The 27704-nt window shown below is 49.4% G+C and overlaps 1 protein-coding gene across 3 annotated transcripts in view; it reads right to left on the reverse strand.

Moving 5' to 3' along the window:
* Positions 1 to 27704, reverse strand: part of FGF12 (fibroblast growth factor 12) — a 215718-nt gene that overhangs the window by 29322 nt on the left and 158692 nt on the right. For all 3 annotated transcript variants that reach the window (XM_033150935.1, XM_033150934.1, XM_033150933.1), the window contains one exon: positions 24671 to 24774. In XM_033150935.1, the coding sequence (XP_033006826.1) occupies positions 24671 to 24774 (104 nt within the window). The remainder of the gene's footprint in view (positions 1 to 24670; positions 24775 to 27704) is intronic.

Here is a 27704-nt window from a genome sequence, read left to right on the forward strand (position 1 = left end):
CATGGAGCCGATTGGCCAAGCTGGCCGTGGAAACGGAGCCCTGGCAGTGCAGGGGGGTCACAAGGTGGACTGACGCACAAGGAGAAGCTCTTTGCACCTGCCCTCTGTCCAGGAAAGACAGGAAGGTGGGCGTCTGGTTCTGGAAGACAGGAGTGCCTGGCGTGCTCTGGTCCATGGGGTCATGAAGAGGCGGGCAAGACTAAACAACTAAACAACAACAACCCAGATGTTTAGAAAGCTCATACGAGTTTTTAACCTGCTTTTACTCTGCTGTTCTCTTAAGTTTTCAAAAGTCTTAAATTATTGCTGTCAAAGGTTTGTATTCTTCAGCGCTACAGGGTTGCCTTTGCCAGCGGGAGAGATCATCGCATCTCACTGATCAGCTCCTGCCCACCTTCGATGAGTTCTTGGAGCTCAGAGCATCACTTGACAAGCAAAAGAGAAATGAAGCCAGCCCTCTCTTTTGCAAACCACTCTGAGGTTTGTTTGATATTTAACTTCAAACGGCACATAAATCTTATGAAATTTGTTGTTGTTCAGTCGTTCAGTCGTGTCCGACTCTTCGTGACCCCATGGACCAGAGCACGCCAGGCACTCCTGTCTTCCACTGTCTCCCGCAGTTTGGTCAAACTCATGTTAGTAGCTTTGAGAATACTGTCCCACCATCTCATCCTCTGTCGTCCCCTTCTCCTTGTGCCCTCCATCTTTCCCAACATCAGGGTCTTTTCTAGGGATTCTTCTCTTCTCATGAGGTGGCCAAAGTACTGGAGCCTCAACTTCAGGATCTGTCCTTCTAGTGAGTACTCAGGGCTGATTTCTTTGAGAATGGATAGGTTTGATCTTCTTGCAGTCCATGGGACTCTCAAGAGTCTCCTCCAGCACCATAATTCAAAAGCATCAATTCTACGGCGATCAGCCTTCTTTATGGTCCAGCTCTCACTTCCGTACATTACTACTGGGAAAACCATAGCTTTAACTATACGGACTTTTGTCGGCAAGGTGATGTCTTTGCTTTTTAAGATGCTGTCTAGGTTTGTCATTGCTTTTCTCCCAAGAAGCAGGCGTCTTCTGATTTCGTGACTGCTGTCACCATCTGCAGTGATCATGGCATGGAGTTTTCTTGGCAGGGATACTGGAGCGGCTTGCCAGTTCCTTCTCCAGGTGGATCACATTTGGTCCAAACTCTCCGCTATGACCTGTCCATCTTGACCTGTCCATAGCTTGCCTGAGTAATTCAAGCCCCTTCGCCACGACAAGGCAGTGATCCATGAAGGGGGGATCACTTATGAAATTAAATAGTAAATAAATGCACAGTTGTGTGTGGACGGTCCGGTATAAATCTGTCGCCAATGAGATAGCTCACCAGTCTAGAAGGACCATCCAGGTGAATCCCGCAGAATTGGACTTTCCATCCTGGATCCAGTCTGCAGTGAATTATGGGCCCTCCTCTTAGATGTCTCCTAATCTTCAATTGGCACAGGGTGTGATTAATCACTCCGCTGACCTTATCTGAATTCCATCTCTCTAGAAGAACAAGATAAGTTTGGGGATTTATCGTGCTCCAGCTCCATGATTAATAAGGCCGCCCACTGTACATTTTAATGCTTCGTTGCCAATGGTGTAGAAAACATGGCTGGAGGGAATTTAGGCTGAGTTCTTGGATGTCTGGAAACATGGGTTGCCCCCATTTTTTGTTGGTTTCTGTCTGGGGAGACAACGGAGGAGTACATCTCTGCTGGAAGGTTACAGCACCTGCCGAGATTGTAGAGACCAATTGGGGCAGAAACCTCCTGACCTGACATATATGACTGGCTGAATACTGACTGCCATTATTAGCAGGGGGCAATTCCACCACCCAACGCCATTGGCTCAGCTTCTGTGGTGTCACAGAACGTTATCCAGCTGATGAGGTGTAAGGAATGTTTCCAAATACTGCACCAGCTAGGAAAAAAAGTAAATGTTCATTTCACAGAATCATAAGATTTGTAGAATTGGAAAGGACCCCAAGGTGCCTTTGTCAGACCCCACCTGGATTCCTTGTCCAGTTCTGGATGCCTCAGCTTAAGAAGGATGTTGACAAGTTGGAAGGTGCGCAGATGAAGGCAACCAAGATGATCAAGGGCCCGGAAACAAGGCCTTGTGAGGAGCGGTTGAAGGAACTGAGCGTTTTTAGCCTGGAAAAGAGAAGGCTGAGAGGAGATATGAGAGCCATCTTCAAATATCTCAACGGCTGTCACATGGAAGAGGGAGCAAGCTTGTTTTCTCCTGCTCCGGAGGGGAGGACTCGAACCCATGGCTTCAAGTTACAAGAAAGGAGATCCCGACTCAACATCAGGAAGAACTTTCTGATGGTTAAGAGTCATTCAACAAAGGAGTCCCTCAGAAGGTGGTGGATTCTCCTTCCTTGGAGCTTTTCAAACAGAAGTTGGACAACAATTCTTATTAAAAAGAAAAAGATTTACCATAGTTTTCGCTCCATAAGACGCACTTATTCCTCCCAAAAAGTAAGGGAAATGTCTGTGCGTCTTATGGAGCAAATGGTGGTCCCTGGAGCCGAATTGCCCAGGGGCCAAAAGCAGATCCTGCTTTTTTTAAAAGAAAGAGAGAGAAGGGAGTGTTGAAAGGACCCCGCTCAGCAGCTGATCAGCAAGAAATAGGAAGAGAGATAAGACTCCGCTCCCTCTGGGCCCCTGCCCCCTTGCCCAGGCCTCCATTGTTAAATGTGCCTGCAGAGGGAGGCTGTTTGTTTCCCCAGCCACATGTAACTGGCTGATTAGATTATCTTTCTGCAAATTGTAGAAAGGGCTCCTTAAGAATCTGCAGAAATGTGAGTTGAACCCCATAAAAATGGGGCTTTTCCTCTTGCTTTCCCCCCTTTGCAAAAAAGCTGCACAAATCTGAGCTGATCCTCAAAAAAAACCTGGGCTTTCCCCCTTTCCTCCTCTAAAAACTAGGTGCGTCTTATGTCCAGGAGCGTCTTATGGCGCGAAAAATATGGTAGCTGAGATTCCTGCATTGCAGGGGGTTGAGCTAGATGACCCTCAGGAATCCCACCCAACTCTACAATTGGATTCTACGCTTCTAACATTCGCTTTCAAACGTTTGAGCTGATTGGTGGGGTCTCTAATGGCCAGTGTCCTGTTCCTGTTTCCTTTTATCACCTCCTGCCTGGCGCTAGACTGCAGCAGGCGGTTGCCACTGGTGTGGATGGCAAAGAGCGGGCCAGAGATGGAGATGGAGAGCTCTGCCATCATCAGGCACACTCCTCTGCTGCTACTGGGCGCCACCACGACAGCTTTAGAGGGGTCCCCCCCCCAGATGGCTCTGAACTGCGCTGCCAGGAACACGTCCAGCTCAATGCCAGCCCCTTTCATCTGGCCCTCAGTCCCTGCAATGAAACAACAAACCACTCGGCACACAGCATACGCTCCTCCTCTCTTTGCCTCCCTTGCCCACCAGAAGAAAAAAAATCCAGCTGTTTTTCATCAAAATTAACTCAGCAACAGAACATAACTGGGACGCCTGTCTTGAGACCTCATAGAATCATGGAACTGTAAGGTTGGAAGGGTCCCTGAGGGTCATCCAGTCCCACCCCCTGCAATGCAGGGATCTCAACTGAAGCATCCCTGACAGGTGGCCACCCAACATCTGCTTGGAAACCTCCCATGAAGGCACTCTGGTCCTTCGTCAAACGGCCCTTACTTTCAGAATGTCCTTTCTAATGTTAAAGCTATGGTTTTCCCAGTACAATGGTACCTCGGGTTACAGATGCTTCAGGTTACAGACGCTTCAGGTTACAGACTCTGCTAACCCAGAAATAACGCTTCAGGTTAATAACTTTGCTTCAGGATAAGAACAGAAATTGTGCTCTGGCGGCGCAGCGGCAGTGGGAGGTCCCATTAGCCAAAGTGGTGCTTCAGGTTAAGAACAGTTTCAGGTTAAGAACGGACCTCCGGAATGAATTAAGTTCTTAACCCGAGTTAGTTGTAGTGATGTATGGAAGTGAGAGCTGGACCATAAAGAAGGCTGATCAACAAAGAATTGATGCTTTTGAATTATGGTGCTGGAGGAGACTCTTGAGAGTCCCATGGACTGCAAGAAGATCAAAACTATCCATTCTGAAGGAAATCAGCCCTGAGTGCTCACTGGAAGGACAGATCCTGAAGCTGAGGCTCCAGTACTTTGGCCACCTCATGAGAAGAGAAGACACCCTGGGAAAGATGGAGGGCACAAGGAGAAGGGGACGACAGAGGACGAGATGATTGGACGGTGTTCTCGAAGCTACCAACATGAGTCTGACCAAACTGCGGGAGGCAGTAGAAGACAGGGGTGCCTGGCATGCTCTGGTCCATGGGGTCATGAAGAGTCGGACACGACTAAACGACTAAACAACAACAATGTTGAGTTGGAGTCTCCTTTCTCCTCTTTGCTTCTGGCAAAGCTCGTCTCCAGACAGCGCACCAGCAATCCCAGAGACAAGGAAGCGGAAGAGGGTTCCTGGGGGCCATCTAGTCCAGCCTAAGAAGAGCCTGCTGGATCAGGCCAGTGGCCCATTTAGTCCAGCATCCTGTTCTCGTAATGGTCAGCTGGATGCCTGTGAGAAAGCCATAATCAGGATTCGAACACAGGAGCAACTCTCCCCTCCTGCGGTTTCCAGCAACTGCCAATTGAAGCATTATGGGTTCCAGTTGTGGAGCCAGAGCACGACCGCCACAGCCTGTAGCCCTTGCTAGCCCTCTCCTCCTGCTGGGTCAGTGCTTTAAATGTAGCCAAAAGCAAAACTATCTCCTCTGTTACCTTCCTCCCCCCACCCCCCAATTTTCTGTGGAACTAACAGGGCCACGAAAGCTCATATACAACTTGGGTGCAATTACCGGATCGACTGATGGACAGCCCTGTTAACTCCGTATTGTGCTGACACACACACACAGAGGTCTCCATTTCTTACAAGCCCAAACAACCTGTAATAGCATCCTTCGCGAGGGGCTGTTCATCCTTGTCCTGCTCGAGGGGCCGCCGAGGCAGCTTATCGAGTTGCTATGGGCAGAAAACGGCCAGAGAGACACATTTCGCCTCTTCATTTATTCAGTGCAAGGGAAAGGCCGGGTTAAATCAATCCCATCCCTCCCAACACCTCCTTCTTGCTGATTCCACAGTTACCCACTCAAAGAGACATTTGTTGACTTTGATGGCCCCCAGCATCCCTGAAGCACAACCACCTCTGCAAAAAAAAACAACCAAACAACCTTCCTGTTTCCCTATTATGGGATGCATTGTGCCTTTCCAAGAACCACAGCAAATGGGGTAGGGTGGCGAAAAGGGGGTTGTGGGGTTAATATCTCAGCAGGGATCCTCTCTCTCATTCGCTTCCACTTTTATTTTACTTTGAGAGCCAGTGTGGTGTAGCGGTTAAGAGCGGTAGACTCGTAATCTGGTGAACCGGGTTCGCGTCTCCGCTCCTCCACATGCAGCTGCTGGGTGACCTTGGGCTAGTCACACTTCTCTGAAGTCTCTCAGCCCCGCAGAGTGTTTGTTGTGGGGGAGGAAGGGAAAGGAGAATGTTAGCCGCTTTGAGACTCCTTCAGGTAGTGAAAAGCGGGATATCAAATCCAAACTCTTCTTCTTCTTAGTGGTACCTTGGTTTACAACCATAATCCATTCCGGAGGTCCATTCGTAAACCAAAACAGGTTGTAACCCAAGACGCGCTTTCGCCAAGGGGGCCTCCAAAAATTTTTTGTTCGTAATCCAAAACAAAATGGGTTGTAATCCAAAAAAAGGTTGCAAACCGGGACCCGCACTTTCGGGTTTGATGTGTTTGTAATCTAAAATGTATGCAAACCAAGGTATCACTGTATTTTATTAACTGAGCCAACCGATCCATTTTTCCATTTCTGGAGAACCCAGCAGATTCTCAGAAGCTTCCCAAGGATTCCTCAAGGAGGCTATTATCCCCACTTGGTCACGAAGCTCACGTTGGGGGGGGGGGAGTTTACTGCTTCCTCACAACCCTTCCTCCCTCTCAAAGGGTTGTTGTGTAGATTAAATGAGGACTAGGCGCTGGGAGGGTTCAAATTCCCAACTCAGCCATGAAGCTCACTGGGTGACCTTGGGGGCCAGTCGCTGCCTTCTCTCAGCCTAACCTACCTACCTCACAGGGTTGTTGTTGCAGGGATCGAGGAAGGGCAGAACCACGTGCGCCACCTTAAGCTGCTTGGAGGAAAAAGTGAGATATAACAGCAAGAAATAAAATAATAATCTCTAAGCTCATCGTCACCATGAACATGTGGAGAATGGCAAGGTTGTCGTCCAGGTGAGAAGAGCTCACTATTCCCTGGAAGTATCAGGGGTAGCAAGCTAGGATGCATGCTTCGAACAGCCCCTCAATCTCAGGATACAGACCCTAATATGCCCCCCTCTGGTTCTAGGGTCCCCATCATGGCACCCCTCAGCGCCCTGGCTCCCTGTGGCACCTGCCAACATCTGTTGCCTCTAATTTTTTTTAAAGGGGGGGGGTTCGGGTATCCTTTGGAGGGTTATTGTTTGCTTTTGACTGACATTTTCGGCATTTTTTTCTTTTAGGGAGCAGATTCCGGGTATAGCCCTCTGGGTACAGGGTGGTCTATAAATTCTAGTAGTAGTAGAAATTCTGGGCACTGGCATTTTTTCTTTGTTCAAAGTTTGTAAGTTTATCGTTCTAGCCAAAGGCCATGACAGACTTGCAATAGTATTAATAACATAATATGGAACATCCATCCATAATATAGAAGCCAACCTCTGTGAAGTAAGAGAGAGAAGTTGCCAGAGACACCAACAAACTCAAATCCTGCACGATTTCAGATCAGACCTCTGAATCAACTATTTATAGTGATTAACTCATTGTTCCTGATTTCTTTTTCCTGGCAGCGCACAGAGAATCACCCTGTATTACGAAGCTATTATTCTCACTCAAAAGAAACTGGACCATTTATACCGGAGAGGGATTGTCTTTGGCGAAATGAGCATCTCACAGCACCCACAACAGCTTCTTAGATTTCTGGATTTGTCCCTGGGCCCCAAATCGTTTTATTTATTTGTTCCATTTATATCCCACTTTTTTCTCCACAAAGCTGAAGGTGGCCTACGTGGTTCTCCCCCTCCTCATTTAATCCCCAGCCCTCGCTGGGCTGAGAGCGAGAAACTTGCTCCCAAGGTCGCCCAGTGAGAGCTTCATGGCCGCGTGGGGATTTGAACCATGGTCTCCGAGCTCCTAGTCAAATGCTCTAACCACTACACCACACTGGCTCTCCCACTACACTGACACAGGATTGGGAGGTGGGGGGCTTCTTCCCCAGGTATCAATATGGGGAGCGGACTGGTCCTTGGTGCACAAAGAAAGAGTCAAACCAACAAAGTGCCTTGTGACACCTTGAAGACTAAAGGTTTTCACATTGCAGGGGGGCTGGGATGGATGACCTTTGGGTTCCCCTTCCAACCCTACAATTCTGTTACTCTATATGCTGAGTACAACCCTGATGCTGCAAAACCAGGACATTTGTCGAAGCTTTGCTGCTCCACAGGGATGTGTCACTGGGCTGTGTTTAGTTTGCCCAATCGCAGGTTTTACGGGACTGATTTTAGCGCATCTCTTTCCTAAAAACCTCGAAAAGTGCACTAATACTGGGAACATTTAAGATGCACGATTCTGCCAGTTTTAAGGCAGAACAAGATGTTTAAGTGCAGGGTTATTAAGGATTCCTTCAGGGGCTTTAAAAATTAATAGCTCTTTACCTCTCCGAGATAAAACAAAATAGTAAGCAGAACGGTAAAAATAAATAAATGCGATTCTCAAAGGGTTTCTTCGCACACAACCACAAACACACCACTCAGCCCCGCACACTTCTGCCTAAAAACATGGATGTTTGCCTGGACTGGAGGTGCAAATGGGAAGATCAGGCTTCCCAGCTGCACAACAAATCAGAAACTTGGTCCACTGGCTCGAACTCAGAGTAGCCCTATAAATTAATGGATCTAAATTCATCACATCCGTTAATTTCACGGAGTCGTAGAGTTGGAAGGGACTCTGAGGGTCGTCTAGTCCAACCCCCCTGCTACAACCCAAGCTTTGCTAAGACCAGAAGGCAGCTTCAAACTAAGGAGCTCCAGCATGTTGTTCTCCCAGTGCCCAATCAGATACCCCAAAAGGAAACCCGCAAGCAGGATTCGAACACAAGGGCAAACCTCTCCCCTCCTGTGGTTTCCAGCAACTGGCATTCAGAAGCATCGCTGCCTCAAACTGTAGATGCAGAGCAGAGCCATCGACAGCCCTCTCCTCCTCCATGAGTCTAAGCCTCTTTTCAAAGCCATCCATTATTGTGATCCCGAGGATATCATGATCTGACATGGTTAACTATTCCTGTCTGGTTATCTCTTCCTAATTCTGGTTTCTGTGTTTTATTGCTTTCAATATCCCTTGTGAAAAGGTCTTTTGATGTGTTGATGGCACTGGTCAGTAAAAGGCTTGGACGTATGGCCTGGCTTTTTGTGTTTGATGTAGAGTGGCTCTCAGCTAAGTCTTTCCTGGACCATAAACAGAGTGCAGCCTCTATATAATATCTAGTCTTTGAGCATGCCAGTTTGGAGCTCAACACAGACTGAGGCCACAGTGCTGTGTATCAAGACTATCTGGGGGTTCGCCTCGCCATTTTAGGGCTCCTCAATCAGGGCCGGTGCTAGGGTTTTTTGCGCCCTAGGCGAGATCACCTTCTGGCAACCCCCCCCCCCGGCCAATCCCTAGCACCGGCCCTGCGGAGAAGCCCGATTTCGGGCTGCTCCCCCTCCCCCACCACTCTGCCACTGGCAGAGCGGCACCGGGTGGTGGTGGGGGGCAGGCTGGCCAGCGCCCCCTCCATTTTGGCGCCCTAGGCAACTGCCTAGTTCGCCTAAATGGACGCGCAGGCCCTGTCCCTCAATGAAGTGCTTGCTTGGTAATGTATATTTTGCTTGCTGTTTGGAATAAAATCTTTGCAATTGCTTCTGAATCTAATTATTAAAAGAACCATCTTGCATTTGGCAAGACAGTGGCCACCCCTGCCTCCTGCGGCAGGGAGTTCCATAGTTTCATGCTTTAACTATGTGCTGCACAAATCCAGCCCTGACACACGATTGTGCCAGGGACATATCACAGGCCATTCCCTCTCTGCTGCCCTGAAAGGACATCCGAATCCTGCTTCTCCCGATGGCTGGATAACTTGAATTCTCCATCCTTCCGTCTCAGGCGGTGTGGGAGGAAGATTGATGCTCAGCCCACAAAAAGGCAAGTAATTACCAAGGCCGTATAATATATTTTACAATTAAAAGGTCCACTTGACGAAGGCTGATTAGAACTTGTTACTCCAAGCACCTGATGGATGGCGGCTGCCAGAAAATGAAGCCGGCAATCATATAAAACACAGACAAATGGTGTCCGGGTCCCGGGGAAGGATTCGCGTTGGCCTGACCCTCTGGCCAGTCTCAGAGCCAAGGTGACCAGATGTAAGGGGAAGCGATGCCTTGTGCCTTTTGCAGCTGGGCGCAGTCACTCAAGAGCAGAGTCCATGCCATGCAGACAGGCAGGCGGCTCCGGGTTCAAACCCAGTTAGAGCAGGTGTGGGGAATCTCTAGCCCCTGTGCCAGACTGGGTCCATCAGGCTTCTCCATTAGACCGATGAGGCCATTTCTCCCACCTGTTAGAGATTCTTAGTTGTGATTCCCTCATTGCGGGGGGGGGGGGGGTTGCACTAGATGGCCTTTGGAGCCCCTTTCAACTCCGTGATTCTGTGACCTCCGAAGGTGGTGGATTCTCCTTCCGTGGAGGTTAGATGGCCACCTGCCAAGGGATTCTTTTGCTGTGGTTCCTGCATTGCAGGGGGTTGGGCTAGATGACTCTTGGAGGTCCCTTCCAATTCTACAGTTCCATGATTTTATGAAGGCAAGCTGCTGCACGTGGTTCTCCCTCCTTTAACCCACACAACAACCCTGTGAGGTAGGTTTGGCTGAGAGGCAGCGACCGGCCCCCAAGGTCATTCAGTGACGTTCATGACCAAGTGGGGATTCGAACTCTTGTCCCTCCCGCATCCTAGTCTAATCACTGCTGGCTCTCAATAGTTTCAAGGCTGAGAAAAATGATGGCTTTTGTGATAGCAGCAGCCACCCAGCCCACTTTTTCTCCATGGGCTTCAGCAAGATTGTCACTACTGGCAAAAGGAAACTCTCCCAGGAATTGATCAGAATCCATCAGGAGTTTTTTGGAGCAGAAGACAGACAATCTCAATCTAGCTCCTATCCTTAACAGAAGCCGGCATTCCCAAAATCCTAAGCCCTGCCAGGCAGCAGTTTGTCTCTGACAACATAGCGATTGCAAATGCTAGCGTCCCGATAAACCACCCATTCTAGTAGGAAACACCAAAGCAAAACTGTTTTGCAACATGAAAGGCTCCCAGTCTTGGATTTAAATCCTTCAATGTTATGACAGTTGATCTGAGCTGTTTTCTCATTTCCCCCTTCTGGTGCAAAAAACTCTTGCAATTTTTTGTTGTGACTCCAAGACCGATGATCTTTTCAATCAAATGTTTATGTATTTCAAAATTGTGGTTCTCTGTGGTTACCAGCAACTGAGATTCCAAAGCATTGCTGCCTCCGAGTGTGGCTAGCAGCCATTGAGAGCCCCCTCCTCCCTCGATTTTGTCTCCTCCTCTTTTAAAACCACGCAAGCTGGTGCCCATCGCTGCCTCCTGAGGGAGGGAGTTCCATCGTTTAATTTTGTGCTGCCTTGACTCTTCCCACATTCAGCTTCACTGAGCGTCCACGAGTTCTAGTGTCATCGCTGCAGCAAGTTAATCAATTGTGTTGAATTAATTAAACACTTTTAATTGGATTTTCAATAAACGTGCAATTAATTGTTATGCTTCCGAATTGCACTGTGTTATTATCTTCTTTGGGGTGGAGTGAGATCATGCAAGAGGCTATTCTCGTTTTTTCCCCCCAGGGTAGAGGCAACTGGAGATGATTCGCAGAACTGCAGAGTTGGAAGGGACCCTGAGAATAATCTGGTCCAACCCTGAAGTGCAGGAATATGCAGATGTCCCATGCAAGGACTGCAGCTGCAGCCTTGGAGTTATCAGCACCACGCACTAACCAATGGAGCTCTCCAAGCCGATGGAAGAAAGAGGTCAGTGGTCCCTAAACATTTGGAAAGCCAACTTCACAAGCTAGTAAGCTGCCTCCCTGAGCTCGCTGGTTCTTGGATGCGGGGGCGGAGGAAGCCACTTCGCTACCCGGGGCGGCAAACCCGGGGGCGGAGTCACTCTGTAGCGCGCATGTGCAACGTCGCTACGTGTGACACATACGTCATTACGTACGGGGCATGCGTAGCGATGCTATGCATGCGCACTACGGAGTGGAGGCAAGCCAGGGAGGGGCATCAACGGCCGAAGGCCCGCCGCCCCTCCCCTCCCCCCGCAGCCCAGCTGGAAGGAACAAAGCAAAGCGCCAAGCACCACCCTCCCAGCTGGGCTGCGGGTGGAGGGCTTCTCTTCGGAGCCCAAGCAGCAAAGCTGGCACCGGCTAACCTGCTTTGCACGCTTTACTATTTCCGGTGGAGGCGTAGGCGAGGGGCAGGCCCTTCCCTCCCCTCCCCCTCCCCTCCACCCAAGCCGGAAATAGCAAAGCGCACACTGAGCAGGTTTGCGAGACCCGCCGCCGAGCGTGGCTTTTGACCGGGCGGCCATGGGGCTTGGCTTGGGTGTCGCATGGGGAACCCAGAGTGTCACCCCCTCGAGGGTGGTACCTGGGGCAGACCGCCCCCTTTGACCCCCCCTTCCTACGCCACTGCTTGGATGCTCCCCAAAGCTGCTCTCTTCTCCTTCCTTTACGCAGCTGAAGCCATCTGAAGGACCATATCCCCCCCCCATATGAACCTGCCTTGGCTCAGCGACTTTCAGGAGAGGTCCTTCTCTCCCTCCTGCCACCTTCACAGCCCTGGTTTTCCACTGGGGGCATCTGGTTGGCCATGAACTGTCTGGCCAGAGTGGTGCATGCTCTGGTTACCTCCCTCTTGGACTACTGCAATGTGCTCTATGTGGGGCTACCTTTGAAGGTGACCCGGAAACTGCAATTAATCCAGAATGCGGCAGCTAGACTGGTGACTGGGAGTGGCTGCCGAGACCACATAACACCGGTTCTGAGAGATCTACATTGGCTCCCAGTACGTTTTCAAGCACAATTCAAAGTGTTGGTGGAGACCTTGAAAGCCCTAAACGGCCTCGGTCCTGTATACCTGAAGGAGCATCTCCACCCCCATCCTTCAGCCCGGACACTGAGGTCCAGCTCCGAGGGCCTTCTGGCGGTTCCCTCCCTGCGAGAAGCGAGGTTACAGGGAACCAGGCAGAGGGTCTTTTTGGTGGTGGCGCCCTCCCTGTGGAACGCCCTCCCACCAGATGTCAAGGAAATCAACAACTCTCTGACTTTTAGAAGACATCTGAAGGCTGCCTTGTTAAGGAAAGTTTTTAATATTTGATGTTTTATCGCTTTTTATTTTTATTATTAATATTCTGTTGGGAATCGCCCAGAGTGATTGGGGAAATATTACTACTACTACTACTACTACTACTACTACTACTACTACTGTGATAACCTTTGAGTCTGATCCTGCACTCTCCTTATGTCCTTATTTTTACGCCCTTAGTTCCTAATATTGAAATGAGATTTCTTAAATTTCTGACTGAGCTCTTCCATCCCAATGGCTTTTATTTTCTTTATAGTTTTTGTACGCACGAGATCCTTGGTTTCTCCTTTCTGTGTCGGCGGATATTCTGAAATTCAACGAGGAACAACTTGAATGTATTGATGCAAAAATACAAATCTCGGAGCGGCGAGCTGTTTGTTTCTGGTTCTGAAATTGCCAGGTGGGTCTCAGAGACAGTGGTTCCTGCAAATACGGGCGGAGGCAGGACGCCCACGCACAGCTATCAATAATGCATCCTGCACAGAGCCCTCAACCCCTCAAGAAGGGAAAAGCCCCACTTTCTCGGGAGGGAGGCAGGGAAGACGCAGCAAGATTTGCCTTCTCCCTGTCACCTCTCGTTTCCATCAAGAGAGCGACTTCCACAGCCCGGAAAGCTTTTAACAGGGTGGTGAGAGCATCTGGGGCGGAGCTGGAGAGAGAGGCGGTGGTGGTGGTGGGGGATAACAGACCAGGATTCAAGAAAGCCTCTCCATATCTCTGGAGCAGCATCCCTCCAAAGCAGGGAGCAGTGCCAGCATCCTGGAATGGACCCGGAAAAACAACAACTCCTCTCTGCTTTGTTAATGGCAGCAATGGATCACATCCAAGCCAGTACACCACGCACTCATGTTGAGGAATTGATGAGCTGCTCGCATCCGAGAGAGGGTGCTTCAGTTTTGTTTCGAGGGGACGGCTCTCCTGGAAGAAATCTGCTCAGCGTAAACGCTTGGCTTGCAGAAGACACCCTCTCCTCACCTCCCACGCAGGTGAAGAAGCCCTGAGACCTTCGGGTACAGGGTGGTATATACCGTAAATTCAATGAATGAATGAATCAATGAATGAATGAATGAATGAAGCCCAAGGTCTCCATTTGTGGCAAACCGTTACCTGAAGGCTCCTCCTGACAAACCCTTTATTGGCTGTATATCCTGATTTGCTTTGCAAAGCTTAGGTGGTGAATCGTAGAACTGTAGAGTTCGAAGAGACCCCCAAGGGTCATCTAGCCCAACCCCCTGCAATGCCGGGATCCCAGTGGAGTCCATTCCACTGCCGGTCCCTCTGTGCTTAAGACTGTCTCCGCTCATGGCTGAGCCGAGCAATTTTTCTTATTTAGTAAATTTACACGCCGCCTTTCACCCACAGATCACAGGGCAGTTCTGATTTGTAACAGAGTCTCTGTTACGCTTCAGGAGATGGAGCCCGTTAAGCCACTTGGGCCCGTCATTCACCCTCAGCCTGACCTACCTCACAGGATTGTCGTGAGGATAAAAATGGGGGGGGGGGGCTATGCACACCACCTTGACCTCCTTAGATGGATGGTGGGGTATAAATCAATAAAACAAATAAATGATAAACCTGAGTAGTTGTTGTTATTTACTGCTATTTATATCCCACCATTTCCCCCTATGAGGAGTACATGGTTTCCCCCTCCTCATTCGATCCCCGCAACAACAATCCTGTGAGGTAGTTCTGAGAGAGGCAGTGAATGGCCTCCCAGGTCACCCAGTGAGCTTCAAAGCCGATGAAGGGAGCTGAACCCTGGTCTCCCCCAGGTCCTAGTCAGGGCCGTTTAAGGATATCCGGTGCCGTGGTTCAAAGATCCCTCCAGTGTGCGCCCCCTCCCCCGGTTTCACCTTTTTACAGCGCTGCCAGCCGCTTTCCGGGGCTGGAGGAGGCGGGCAGCGGCTGGAGGGTGGCTCCTCCTCCAGCGGGGAAGAGGCGGAGGCTCCAGGCGCGGTGCTGCTTCAGCGAGGTGGGCAATGGCAGTGAGCTGGTGCCACTGCCTCTTCCCAGGCACCCTCCAGAACTTGGCACCCCGGTGCCCCGCGCCGCTTGCCTCTATGGGCAATATGCCCCTGGCAATAGTTGCATGTAGGAACAGGCAGACCCTAGTAGGGATGTGTATCTGTGTTTGCACTGAAAAAAAATACATCCAGCCTGTTCACTGGGGCTCCAGTGTGCAACATGATGCAGATTCGGATTGGCACTGAGGAAGTGCAGATAGCTCTTCCCTTTTCCCTTTTTTCCTCTGGTCCTAGTCCAACACTCTAACCATTGCACCATTCTCTCTCTCTCTCTCTCTCTCTCTCTCTCTCTCTCTCCATCTACAGTGTTATAGGAATTCTAAGGTCTTATATATATAAAATAAATGTTCCTAAATGTACAAGGCAAACACACACATAGGTATATAAACCATGTGTCTGAAATAGTACAGGAGAGAAATCCTGAAGCCCTTTTGACTCTCCCAAATTGACCTCTAATATTTCTCTGCAAGGAGGAAGGAAATGGGAAAATCTCTAACCAATAGTCTTTGGACTGTAGGGGCTTACACCTCCCTTTTATGCGCAAGAGATTCAGGAACTAAGGATTTACCATCTCAAAGGAATGGGCAGGCTACCCAGAAAAGGCAATCAGATCAGGCATGATCAGGTATCCTGGTGGACAGGAGAGAAGCAACACTCTCAAATTTCTGCTGGGGACCACCTCTTACTGTGATGCATGTATGATGTTTTGGGGGGTAGTCTTGAGCGGGTGGAGCTGTGGGTTAAACCACAGAGCCTCGGGCTTGCTGATCAGAAGGTCGGCGGTTCGAATCCCCATGATGGGGTAAGCTCCCGTTGCTCAGTCCCAGTTCCTGCCCACCTAGCAGTTCAAAAGCACGTCAAAGTGCAAGTAGATAAATAGGTACTGCTCCAGTGGGAAGGTGAACGGCATTTCCGTGCACTGCTCTGGTTCGCCAGGAGCGGCTTAGTCATGCTGGCCATATGACTCTGGCTCCCTCGGCCAGTAAAGCAAGATGAGCGCCGCAACCCCAGAGTCGTCCGGGACTGGACCTAATGGTCAGGGGTCCCTTTACCTTTCCTTGAGCTACAGGGGAGGCAATTTCAAATGTCCATATACGAGCTTGGACACCATTGTTCTGGGTTTGTCTCCTCCCTCCTGCCTGTAGGGAGTGGGGACCCTGTTGCAACAGTTTAATAAAGACCAGGCTTACTAGCTGATTTGCTTCTCAATATTCTCTGGTTGGCCTCTGTCATTTTCTCCTACCGATAGAAAACCTACATAAGGACTCTATACCGGCTCTTGGGTACCCCATAAGGAGTAGTTTTTTTCTTAAAACAACAGCAGTCATTTGATTTCTTCCCACAATATTGTGACCCTCCAGAGCTGCCCTGATTCGCGCCTCCCGGGTCTCCCTGCTTTGCAAAACTTCCCTGAAGCCATGCATCCCACTTTGCAACAGTCGGTCATATATCAGCTGTGTGCTTTAAGGAAAGAGAAGAAGAAGAAAAACATCCCCCATTGCAAAGTCGGTGTTTACAGATGTGGCACAATTACCGCATATCATTCTGCCTCTCAAATCCCTCTCGGAATATACTGCGGATCCTGAATTGCACAGGGAAATGCCATGGCTGGCAGGCTGCTGAGTTTTATGCCCTCGACACAGACAATCACTGTGGCAATTAACATTCTGAAACAGATTTATTCCCTGCCAAGTAAACAGGAGGGGAGGGAAGGAGCCTTCGTTACCCGTCCAAGGGACTCTCATCTGTGAGCCTCGTCGACACTGCTGCCTCAAACATAGGAAGGCTTTGCTGGATCAGGCCAAAGGGGCCCTGCCCTTGGAGTTCAACATCCTGTTGTCACAGTGGCCAACCAGACGGCCATGGGGAACCTGCAAGCAGGATCCAAGTGGGAGGAAAGTCACCCCGTCCCCAAGTCTGGAGGGCCCCACCAGTGGCCAGTTAAGGTCCTTGCCTTGCAAAGAAGCTTATCTGACTGGTTCAGCCATAGAACCCTTTGTTAGAGTCTAACCCTCACTGGCTACAGCACCCCAAGAACACTGGCTAGACTGACCCCCCAAAAAATAATAATAATCCCACAATATTCTGACATGCAGATGTCTGAATGGAGATTCTCTCGAGTTTGGAACACAATTTGTCCTCTGATAAAAGGGAACTTTTATAAAAACCAAGCTAGGTCCAGCTTGGAAATCATCGCAAATAATAATTGGTGTCACTCTCTGGAGTGGGAAATCGAGCACCCCAGGATCGTTGAGGGCTTCTGTGCAAAACGCCACGATGACTTGCAAGCACCACGATTTCAGCAGTGAGCACCAACCGCATCGCAATGGGAACCCCAGAGTTGCCCAGGACACCAGAGACATGTCAATCCCCCGTAATATGGGCAGGTTTGAGGTGGGAAGAAGGAATCTATGGCTTTGCTTCCTAGCCAATTTATCTTGCTGGCATCCCTGCCAAGAGCAGGATTCAGCAATTATCCACTTGCTCAGAGCTGAGCATCTGTTTCAGCGGCTCCGCATCTTCCAGCTAAGTCTAGATCTCCCTTGAGCTAATCCAGCCTCCCCCCCCCCAGCCTGGTATCTTCCAGATGTTTCGGACTGAGGCTCCCATCCGCCCCAATCGGTAATAGTCGGCTGCGGCTGATGGAAGATGCAGCCCAAAATATCTGGAGGGCACCTGACTGGAGAAGGCCGCTACAATTCCAAACCCCAAAGGCTCTCTGGACATTGAGGAAAAAAGGGAAGAGGGAAGAGCCACCTGCACTTCCTCAGTGCCAATTGAATCTGCATCATGTTGCACACTGGAGCCCCAGTGAACAGGCTGGATGTATATTTTGCAGTGCAAACACAGATACACATCCCTACTAGGGTCTCCCTGTTCTGACATGCAACTATTGCACGGGCACCAGGGAAGAGGCAGAGGCTGGGCGTGGCGCCCTTGTCCGCAGCGCTGCACCCAGAGCCCCCGCCTCTTCCCCGCCGGAGGAGCCGCCCTCCAGCCGCTGCCCGCCTCCTCCAGCCCCGCAAAGCTGCCGGCAGTGCTGTAAAAAGGCCAGCAACTCTGGAAAACTGGGGGGGGGGGATCTTTGAACCATGGCACCAGATATGCTTAAGATGGCTCTGACTATTGCATAGAACATAGGTAGCCAAACTAAGGCCTGGGGGCTGGATCTGGCCCAATCGCCTTCTAAATCTGGCCTGCGGACGGTCCAGGAATCAGTGTGTTTTTACATGAGTAGAATGTGTGCTTTTATTTAAAATGCATCTCTGGGTTATTTGTGGGGCATAGGAATTCCTTCATATTCTTTTTTTCAAAATATAGTCCGGCTCCCCACAAGGCCTGAGGGACAGTGGACCGGCCCCCTGCTGAAAAAGGTTGCTGGCCCCTGGCATAGAATCACAGAACTGCAGACTTGAAAAGGAACCCGAGTGTCATCTAGTCTGGCCCCTGCAATGCAGAAGAAGAAGAAGAAGAGTTTGGATTTGATATCCCGCTTTTCACTACCGGAAGGAGTCTCAAAGCGGCTAACATTCTCCTTTCCCTTCCTCCCCCACAACAAACACTCTGTGAGGTGAGTGGGGCTGAGAGACTTCAAAGAAGTGTGACTAGCCCAAGGTCACCCAGCAGCTGCATGTGGAGGAGCGGGGAAGCGAACCCAGTTCCCCAGATTACGAGTCTACCGCTCTTAACCACTACACCACACTGGCTCTCAGGAATCTCAACTAAATCTCAACTAAAGCAGCCAAGACACATGCCCCCCCCACCTCTGCTTAAAAGGCTCCAAGGCAAGCTTGTTTTCTGCTGCTCCGGAGGGCAGGACCCAAACCAATGGCTTCAAGTTACAAGAATGGTGATTCTGACTAAAGAACCTTCTGGCTGTGAGAGCCGTTCAGCAGTGGGACAGATTCCCTCACAAGGTGGTGGCCTCTCCTTCCTTGGAAGTTTTTAAGTAGAGTTTGGGTGGCCACCTTTCAGGAATGCTTAAGCTGTGATTCCTACATTGCAGGGGGCTGGACTAGATGGCCCTTGGGTGTCCCTTTCCAACTCTACAATCCTATGATATAGCACCCTGTCAAAGCTAAGCCCCAGAAGCTCACCAAGCTTGCTAAAATCGCATCTCCTGCCCAATTCCAAGCAAGGACCTTGAACCAACAGAGATGAAATTGTACCACAGGCATCCCCAACCTTCAGCCCTCCAGATGTTTTGAACTACAATTCCCATCATCCCTGACCACTGGTTCTGTTAGCTAGGAATCATGGGAGTTGTAGGCCAAAACATCTGGAGGGCCGCAGTTTGGGGATGCCTGTTGTACCAGGTGGAGAGGCAGCAACGATCTACTTCCAACACAGCTGGAAGAGGGGGAAGTCCTCTGCCAAGACACGGGAAGGGGGGCACTGGTGGCTGCTTATTATCCTGCAAAGTGATGGAGCAGAATAAAGAGGCCAAGCTGAGACAGGAAATTAAAATGATCCTAAAGGGACATGAGCTGTTTTATTTGGGTAAAAAAAGAGAACGCAGTTTAGAGGGGGGTTTTAAATACTGTATATATAAAAACCCTCAACAACTTTTGCATAACGATTCCTTGCCTTTATTAGCAATCGGCTTTGATGTGCAACACGAAGCTGTAACTCCTATCAGCAGCGCAGAATCCCTTTCCCGCTGCAAGGAGATGAGATTTTAAATATTGAAGACTGCACTCTTTGCTTTCCAAACCACTTCCAGTAAATAATTTAATTATCCCTTGCCTACTCCTAGGGAATGAAGAGACAGAGTTAAGCAGCGAGGGACTTCCTTGTCGGCGGCAAAGCAGATCCGGATTTTGAAAGGATGCGGGCGGAGAAGACCTAAATCCTGGAGAACGTTCCTCTGCCCCACACCCCATCTAGGAAGGCAGAGGTTTCCAACCAGTGTGGCGTGGCACCCTGGGGTGTCTTGACTGGTGGGCCCTCTTCCCTTCGCTCCCTCCTCTGAGGCTGGCCAGGGGGTGCTTCCCAGGCCCCTGTGGGGCAGTGTGAGGAGGCACCTCTCTTTGGGGTGAGGCGGGGGGCAGCTCAGAGACCAGGGGCGGCAGCAGCGGCTGCCCGGAGGACTCCCAAGGAGAGGGGAGAGGAGAGGAGGCTGAGGGAACACTCCGCAAGGGAGGGTGTTCGAAAAGGGTGAGGAGCTGCGAGCTCTGCAGGCAAGGGGGGCGGACATAAGTGGGCTCCTGAGCCCCATAGGGGTGCCGCAGAAAGATGGTAGTTGGTCAAGGGAGACGTGAACCCAAAAAACTTGAAAAACTCTGTAGTTGGGAGAAACTGTTGTCTTTGTCCATGGAGTTTTCTTGGCAAGGATACAGGAGGGGCTTTCAAAATCCTGCTCCAGGTGGATCACATTTAGTCAAAACTCTCCATTATGACCTGTCCATCTTGGGTGGACCTGCATGGCATAGCTCATAGTTTCTCTGAGTTATTCAAGCACCTTCGCCACGACAAGGAGAGTCCCAGGGACTGCAAGAAGATCAAACTTATCCATTCTTAAAGAAATCAGGCCTGAGTGCTCACTGGAAGGGCAGATCCTGAAGCTGAGGCCCCAATACTTTGGCCACCTCATGAGAAGAGAAGACTCCCTGGAAAAGACGCTGATGTTGGGAAAGATGGAGGACGCAAGGAGAAGGGGACGACAGAGGACGAGATGGTTGGAGAGTGTTCTCGAAGCTATTAACATGAGTTTGGCCAAACTGCGGGAGGCAGTGGAGGATAGGGGTGCCTGATGTGCTCTGGTCCAGGGGGTCACGAAGAGTCGGACACGACTAAACAACAACAAGGGAGAAACTGGAGGATGAATGGGGAAGGTAGTTGGGACTGGGGGGGAGTCTGAAAACCACAGGGAGGGATTGATAGCAGGGGCGTAGCAAGGTAAATTGGTACCCGGGGCAAAAAAAAAATAATTGTCCCCCCCCCCCCCCCCGGCATGGGAAGGTCAGGTGGTACCCGGTGCGGAAAATTTCTTGTCAACCCCCCCATTGATCCCCACCCCGCAAAAATGGTTTTACGTTATTTCATATTTTCTTACAAAGGAATAATAACAAGTAATAATAATAAAAAAACTTTTATTTATATCCCACCCTCCCCGGCTGAAGTCGGGCTCAGGGTGGCTAACATCAGATACATAACATTGGTATAAAATCAAACAATAATTAAATTATCTCCTGAAAACATCTCAAAATCAAATGAAAATCTAATTAGATGGCTTTCCACAGGGTTAGGGTTGGGAACAGTAAGTGCTCCACGGAACTGAAATTTCAGCCCTCACGACATAGGAAAACAGCCAAGTAAACAGCTGTTTTGGTGGAGGAGGGTCAAGATATTAACCGATATGCATGAAATTTCATATATAGCTATATAATCCCTAGTATAGTAAGATAAGACCTTCGGAGCAGGCATTAAAAAAAATGTCACCCCCTCCATTATGGAACCCGGGGCGCACCGCCCCCCCCTTGCTACGCCCCTGGTTGACAGAGCCACATATGTTTCATCTGGAGAGGAGAAATTACTTCACCAACTGGCTCCCACAAGAGGCAGTGAGATCCACCACGTTGGATGGCTTTCAACGACAACTGGACAAATCCATGGAGGAGGAGAGAGAACGACCAGTGGCTCCCTGCCAGGATGGCTCTGCTCTGCCCTCCCCAGTCGGAGGGAGCAATGCTTCTGAAGACTAGCTGCTGGAAACCACAAGAAAGGAGAAAGTTTTGCTGCTCAAATCCTGCTTGATGGTTTCCCCAAAGAGGCATCTGGTTGGCCACTGTGGGAACAGGACTGCAGAACATGATGGGCCACTTCTTATGTGCATCAGAGAAGATTTAAGACAGGCTTCCTGAAACTTGGCCCTCCAGATGTTTTTTTGCCTACAACTCCCATGATCCCTAGCTAGCTGGATCTGTGGTCAGGGATGATGGGAATTGTAGTCTCAAAACATCTGGAGGGCCAAGTTTGAAGAAGCCTGGTTTAAGACATGGGTAGGCAACCTAAGGCCTTTCTAAGTATAAGGCTTACTTACACCGAGCAGGATGGGCAGTTAAAGAAGTGGGTACCAGGGGACTGCGCCCATGCATAGTGCTGCATGCTCCACAATGCGAAATAATGGAGCCAGGATCTTTCCCAGCTGCATTTTGCACCTCAGATGCAGGACGGGGTGAAAGGCACACCTTAATGACAGCTTTTAATGAGGCAGCAATCAAGCGGAATAAAGTCAAGCATGAACACACCGCTAGCAAACTACCGGTCCTATTTAATAAATCAGCAAGGATCAATTATTTATTTTAAATGAGTCCCCTGGCAGTTAACCTCTCTCTGCCCTTCCATGCCATTTTAAAAAGCAATTGTGCCGGAATCCGTCAAATAGGAAGATTTAAAGCCTTTCCTTTGCTCCGATTTCCCGCCTTGCAACGCCCGCCCCTTGCCACCCCACCACCTTCCCCACAGTGAGCAACGGATCTGGGTAAATTTGGCACAGGACAAATCCTTCTTCCATCAGCCCATCCAGACACAGAGAACCCCATGCTGGATTCATCGCACGCTGCAAAATTACGATTCATACCAAGTGGATTCCTGCCCCCTTGGTTCCATCAACTCATCCCCCCAGTCCCCACTACCCTATAAAAAACATCATTCAGAACAGGAACAGTTAATTACACGTTTATTCAAAGCCAGTTAAAACTATTAAACCAAGGGGTACAGCGCTGATGAACTTGGTCTGGCGATGCCAGCTGTTCAAAGTCTGAGAGTCTTTTGCACCCCCAGTGACTCCTTGCTGCCCCCTTGCCTCTTAGCACCCCACTAGGAATCCCACCCACTGTGGAATCCACTGGTTTGCACGATAAATGCTCACAAGTCACTTTCGGTGCGGGGCAGAACGAGATGAAACAGTAGGCAAACACAGCCTTGGCACTCATTTAAAAAAAGATCTCGTTTCACTGGGGATTTTGTTTTTTCTGTGGCTTGCACTACTGAACTGAAGTGGGGACCCTCCTTGCTTCAAGCCCATCTCCCACATTGAGCGGCACTTGCAGAACCCCCACCTGAGATGCCCACTTCCTGTTGCTTTCTGGAAAGGGTCAGCTCCTATTGTTCCTATCCCTGTACAGAATTCCTCTGGATTATAATCAATCTATATGCTAATTCAAGGTGGCTCCTCTGCATACAGAATATGGCCCAGCCACAAATGCATCCTGGGACCATGATCTGTCACTGGGACATCATCTACTGCAAGAGTCGTGCCAGGCCTTGGGGTTCAAGCCCAGGGAACGAGGTCTGGGCAACTGCCAGGAGCCTTCTGCAAAGAAGTCCTAGAGCTGTGTCATAAGGCTGGCGGGACCTTTTGGCTCAACTCTCAGCTCTTTATCTCATATACAACATTGCCTCTGCCTTCACTTTTGTGCTTAGGTCAGGTGGAAAACTGTCACCTTCTTCTCTGCCAGGGGCAGCTGGGGGAAAACACTCAGCAGAGCTTGGTGCCCATGGAGACAGAGCCCAATAATTCCAAGGTTACCAGGTGAAGAACGAGACGGACCTAGAGATTTCAGGGCCTAAATCTGAGACCTAGGGGGAGCCCCATATGATGTCATGGGAGTGGGCAATGATGATGTCACAGGGGTGGGCCCTACAGATGGAGGTTAAATGGGACAGCAGAGGAGAGGACAGCAAACACACCCACACACCCAAGTATCTATGCTATAATTTGATCTGGAGACGGAGGTTAATTGGGAGAGGGGAGAGGAAGAGGACAGCCTCTCCAGAGTGTCTTTTCTAGAATTTGCAGCCAGCTCCTGTTGGGCTGAAGCTCGCAAACTCCATGCATGGTAATAATCATAATCACCATCATTATTCAAGCCCTCCATCTACCAACTGGAGGGGGCAGGCAAACCGGGACACCAGCTCAGACCTGGGGGGCTGACAACCCTACTGAGTTACAGTATTCAAGAAGAAGAAGAAGAGTTTGGATTTGATATCCCGCTTTATCACTACCCGAAGGAGTCTCAAAGCGGCTCACATTCTCCTTTCCCTTCCTCCCCCTCTGTGAGGTGAGTGGGGCTGAGAGACTTCAGAGAAGTGTGACTAGCCCAAGGTCACCCAGCAGCTGCATGTGGAGGAGCGGGGAAGCGAACCCAGTTCACCAGATTACGAGTCTACCGCTCTTAACCACTACACCACACTGGCTCTCAAGGTCAACACTGAAACTAAGGAGGAGTGCTCTCCTGGGGCCCCGGTTGGTTGTAAGGAAGAAGGCAGGCAGATGCTGGCATGACAAGGGGAGGCCAAGATTGGTGGGGCAACGCCCCCTTTGTCCTAACAGACTAGCTTCCACTGCAAACCACTCCATGTGTTTTCAGCAAGAAGAACCAGGGGAAGGCAGCCCTGGCCAGCACCTGTGACATCACCGACACACCTTCTCCCTCTCCCAAGCAGCTTTGCGATACAGTATATAATATGTCTTAACTTATATGAGCTTGTTTAATTTCTTTTTTTTGAAGGCAGAGAGCCCAGGTGAAGGTCAAGTTCACACCAGAGTAGGGGGGGGGAATCTCCTGCATTAAAAATGTTGTGTCTGCCTTTGCCCTGCCCAGTGCCGGATTTATGCATAAGCTAAACAAGCTATAGCTTAGGGCCCCACTATCTTGGGGGCCCAAAAAAAATTTAAAGGAAAAAAAAACTGGATGTACATTTCCAAAATATAAGATGAAAAAGAAATAAAATAAAACCTACATCCAGCAACAGTGTTTTGTGTTGCATAGGCTCCTATGATGTAGGTCATGGGCCCCGCCTGCTCGCCTGCTCCCTCAAATATCACTGGTTTGCTCCTTTCTATATATAGGGTGCCTACATTCTGCATGTGTCAATGGCTTGAGATACCTCTGAGGTCCATAAATGACCATATAGCATATATTCAACACAAAAAACAGCGACAATTTGTTGTTGACAAAGGACAGCTGGGACATATAAAGGGCCCCATTCCCTTCAGGAGCTGAGGGCCTCACCAAACCTAAATGTGGCTCTGCCCCTGCCCATGAATGATCAACAAAAACAACCTGGTTCGATCCCACCAGCCCCAGAGACAAGGTCAAAGCCACGCTGTGAACTTACTGAGCTGTAGAGGTAGCCCTCGGCATTCATGGCCACGTAAAGGCCAGCCTTCACCCCCTGAATTGCCACCACGCGAAGACCCACGGGGATTAGATTGAAGAGAGCTGGAGGAGAGAAGTGGGGAGAGAGGGGGGATTAGCTTAAATTGCCAGGAGGAGCAAGAACATGGAGAAAGCCATTGAGTCCAGCACTCCAATCCAAGACAAGAAGCATCACATCTCAGGCTCCCTGTGCCCACATCCCTATCAGCCTTTGCCAACCTGGAGCCCTCCAGATGTTTTGGACTTTTGCTGGACTTCCAACCATATATAAAGAAAGAAATGCAATCTTTATCCCAATTGGTATCTGCCTTGGATTCGTGCTGATTTTTTAAAATATATGTGTTGTTGTTGTTTTAAATCAGTGGTACTTTTGGGGGCCACTGCCCCCCCCACGCTTCCATCAACTCACCCCCAGTGTCTCCCACCCTACAAAAAACATTGTTCAGAATAGCGATCTGCATGACCCACTAAGGAAGATAATCAAAACAAAATAGAAAATTCTTTCCAGTAGCACCTTAGAGACCAACTGAGTTTGTTCTTGGTATGAGCTTTCGTGTGCATGCACACTTCATTCAAAACAGTAACAATGAATTGCACCTTTATTCAAAATGCAGTTGAAACTATTTAGTTTAATTGAGTTAACAAAACTGATGAACCGGAGGCAGCTTTTCAAAGTCTGGTAGGCATCTGTACCTCCTCCTCCTTTGGCGATCCCTCGTAGCCGAGTAAGATTGTCTTCCATAAACACGGTTTTAACAATGAGTCCGTAAGTGACTGTGGAGGCCAGTTCTGGATCCACATGTCCTTCCAGTGGGGACATTGGTTTCCGGGCAGGAGTTGATCACGGTGTGGATTTGCCAAGCATGCCTTCTTCTTGGCACATTTCTCCCTTGTGTCCTGAGTTCGAGTGTCTTCAAAGCCCACAACACCTTTGGTAGAGGCTGTTCTCCAATTGGAGCGCTCACAGGACAGTGTTTCCCAATTGTTGGTGTTCATACTACATTTTTTAAAGATTTGCCTTGAGACAATCTTTCAACCTCTTTTGTTGTCCACCAGCATTACGCTTTCAATTTTTAAGTTTGTAATAGAGTAGTTGCTTTGGAAGACAATCATCAGGCATCCGCACAACATCACCAGCCCAACGAAGTTGATGTTGAAGAATCATTGTTTCGACACTGGTGATCTTTGCTTCTTCCACTGGCATTAGTTTGCCTGTCTTCCAAGTTTTCAGAGACACCATTGGTAGAATCTTTTAAGGAGTTGGAGATGGACTTTATATGTGGTCTACACTTCCAGAAACCCCCTGACACTCCCTTGTCCCTAGCGATTCCCACTGTCCCCCCTCCAAGAAAACCAGCTTAAGCTGCCTCTGGAGAATGGACAATGGACAACTGAAGAATTCCAAATAAGAGGGGTGGGGGGATCTCCAATTAAAATATGTAAACTGAAACTGGAAGGGTGAGTCTCATCTGGAAGTCGTCTGGGAGAGATGGGCGACCTTCTTATGAAGCACAGCCAGTCTAGGCAGAAAACAATTTCTAAACCTTTGGTGCTACATCAGTGCGTTGAAATCGTGCAATTAACAAGTCTATTTATAAGCACTTTTGACTGGGAAAAAATGAAGCACATCACTACAGATAATGAAGGTAAATGGCTGCCATCACTCATTCTCTGCGATCCATTTGTCTTGCGGTGAAGGGCTGTCTCAGAGACAAGGGGGAAGAGGAAGGGTAACCCTCTTCAAGATCAACAAGGAGAACCTCGACGTGGAATCAACTTTCTAAGCTCCCTCCAGCGATGTTATTTCTCCCTCTCCAAATCAGGACCTGTAAACTTTCATTTATTTATTCATTCATACAACTTATACACCACCCTATACCAGGAGGTCTCAGGGCAGTTCACAACAAAACCACAACATATAAAGTCAAACCGAAAGGAATAACCCAATAACCCGCCCCTGCAAAAAAAAAAAAAAAACCACATTCTAAAAGGGTGTTGGATGTCAGGATGGTCAACCAAAGGCCTGGTTAAAAAGGAACATTTTTGCCTGGTGCCTAAAAGTGTATAAGGAAGGCACCTGGTGAACTTCCCTGGGGAGAGCATTCCACGGATGGGGAGCCACTGCAGAGAAGGCCCCGTTCTCATGTTGCCACCCTCCAGACCTCTCGAGGAGGAGGCACACAAAGGAGGGCCTCAGAAGATGATCTCAGGGTCCGGGTAGGTCCATGTGAAAAGAGGCGGTCCTTGAGGTATTGCAGTCCTGAGCCGTTTAAAGCTTTATGGGTCAAAACCAGTAATTGGAATTGGGCCTGGAAACTAATTGGTAGCCAGTGCAGTTGGATCAGGATCGGTGTAATATGCTCAAACCGTCTTGCTCCGGTGAGCAACTTCGCTCTGAATTCTGCACCAGCTGAAGTTTCCGAACCGTATTCAGAGGCAGCCCCGCGTATAACGCATTGCAGTAATCTAACCTTGAGGTTACCAGAGCATAGACAACAGGAGTTAAAACAAAATAGGAAATTCTTTCCAGTAGCACCTTAGAGACCAACTGAGTTTGTTCTTGGTATGAGCTTTCGTGTGCATGCACACTTCTTCAGATACACTGAAACAGAAGTCACCAGATGTTTCAGTGTATCTGAAGAAGTGTGCATGCACACGAAAGCTCATACCAAGAACAAACTCAGTTGGTCTCTAAGGTGCTACTGGAAAGAATTTCCTATTTTGTTTTGACTATGGCAGACCAACACGGCTACCCACCTGTAACTGGAACAGGAGTTAAGTTATTCCTGTCCAGATAAGGGTGTAGCTGGGCCACCAGCCAAACCTGATGGAAGGCATAGGCAAGCGTCAACTGTGGCAAGCCCGGATGCTGACACGAAGCCAGGGTTCCCTGCACTGAAAAATCAGAACACACATTTCTCAAGCCAAAAACATGGTGCCCTGGTGCCCTTCGTTGAAGCGGTCGAGTGGGCATTTGTATGGGAAGACTATCT

Source organism: Lacerta agilis, chromosome 5, assembly GCF_009819535.1.
Source record: "Lacerta agilis isolate rLacAgi1 chromosome 5, rLacAgi1.pri, whole genome shotgun sequence".
Taxonomy (NCBI): Eukaryota; Metazoa; Chordata; class Lepidosauria; order Squamata; family Lacertidae; genus Lacerta; species Lacerta agilis.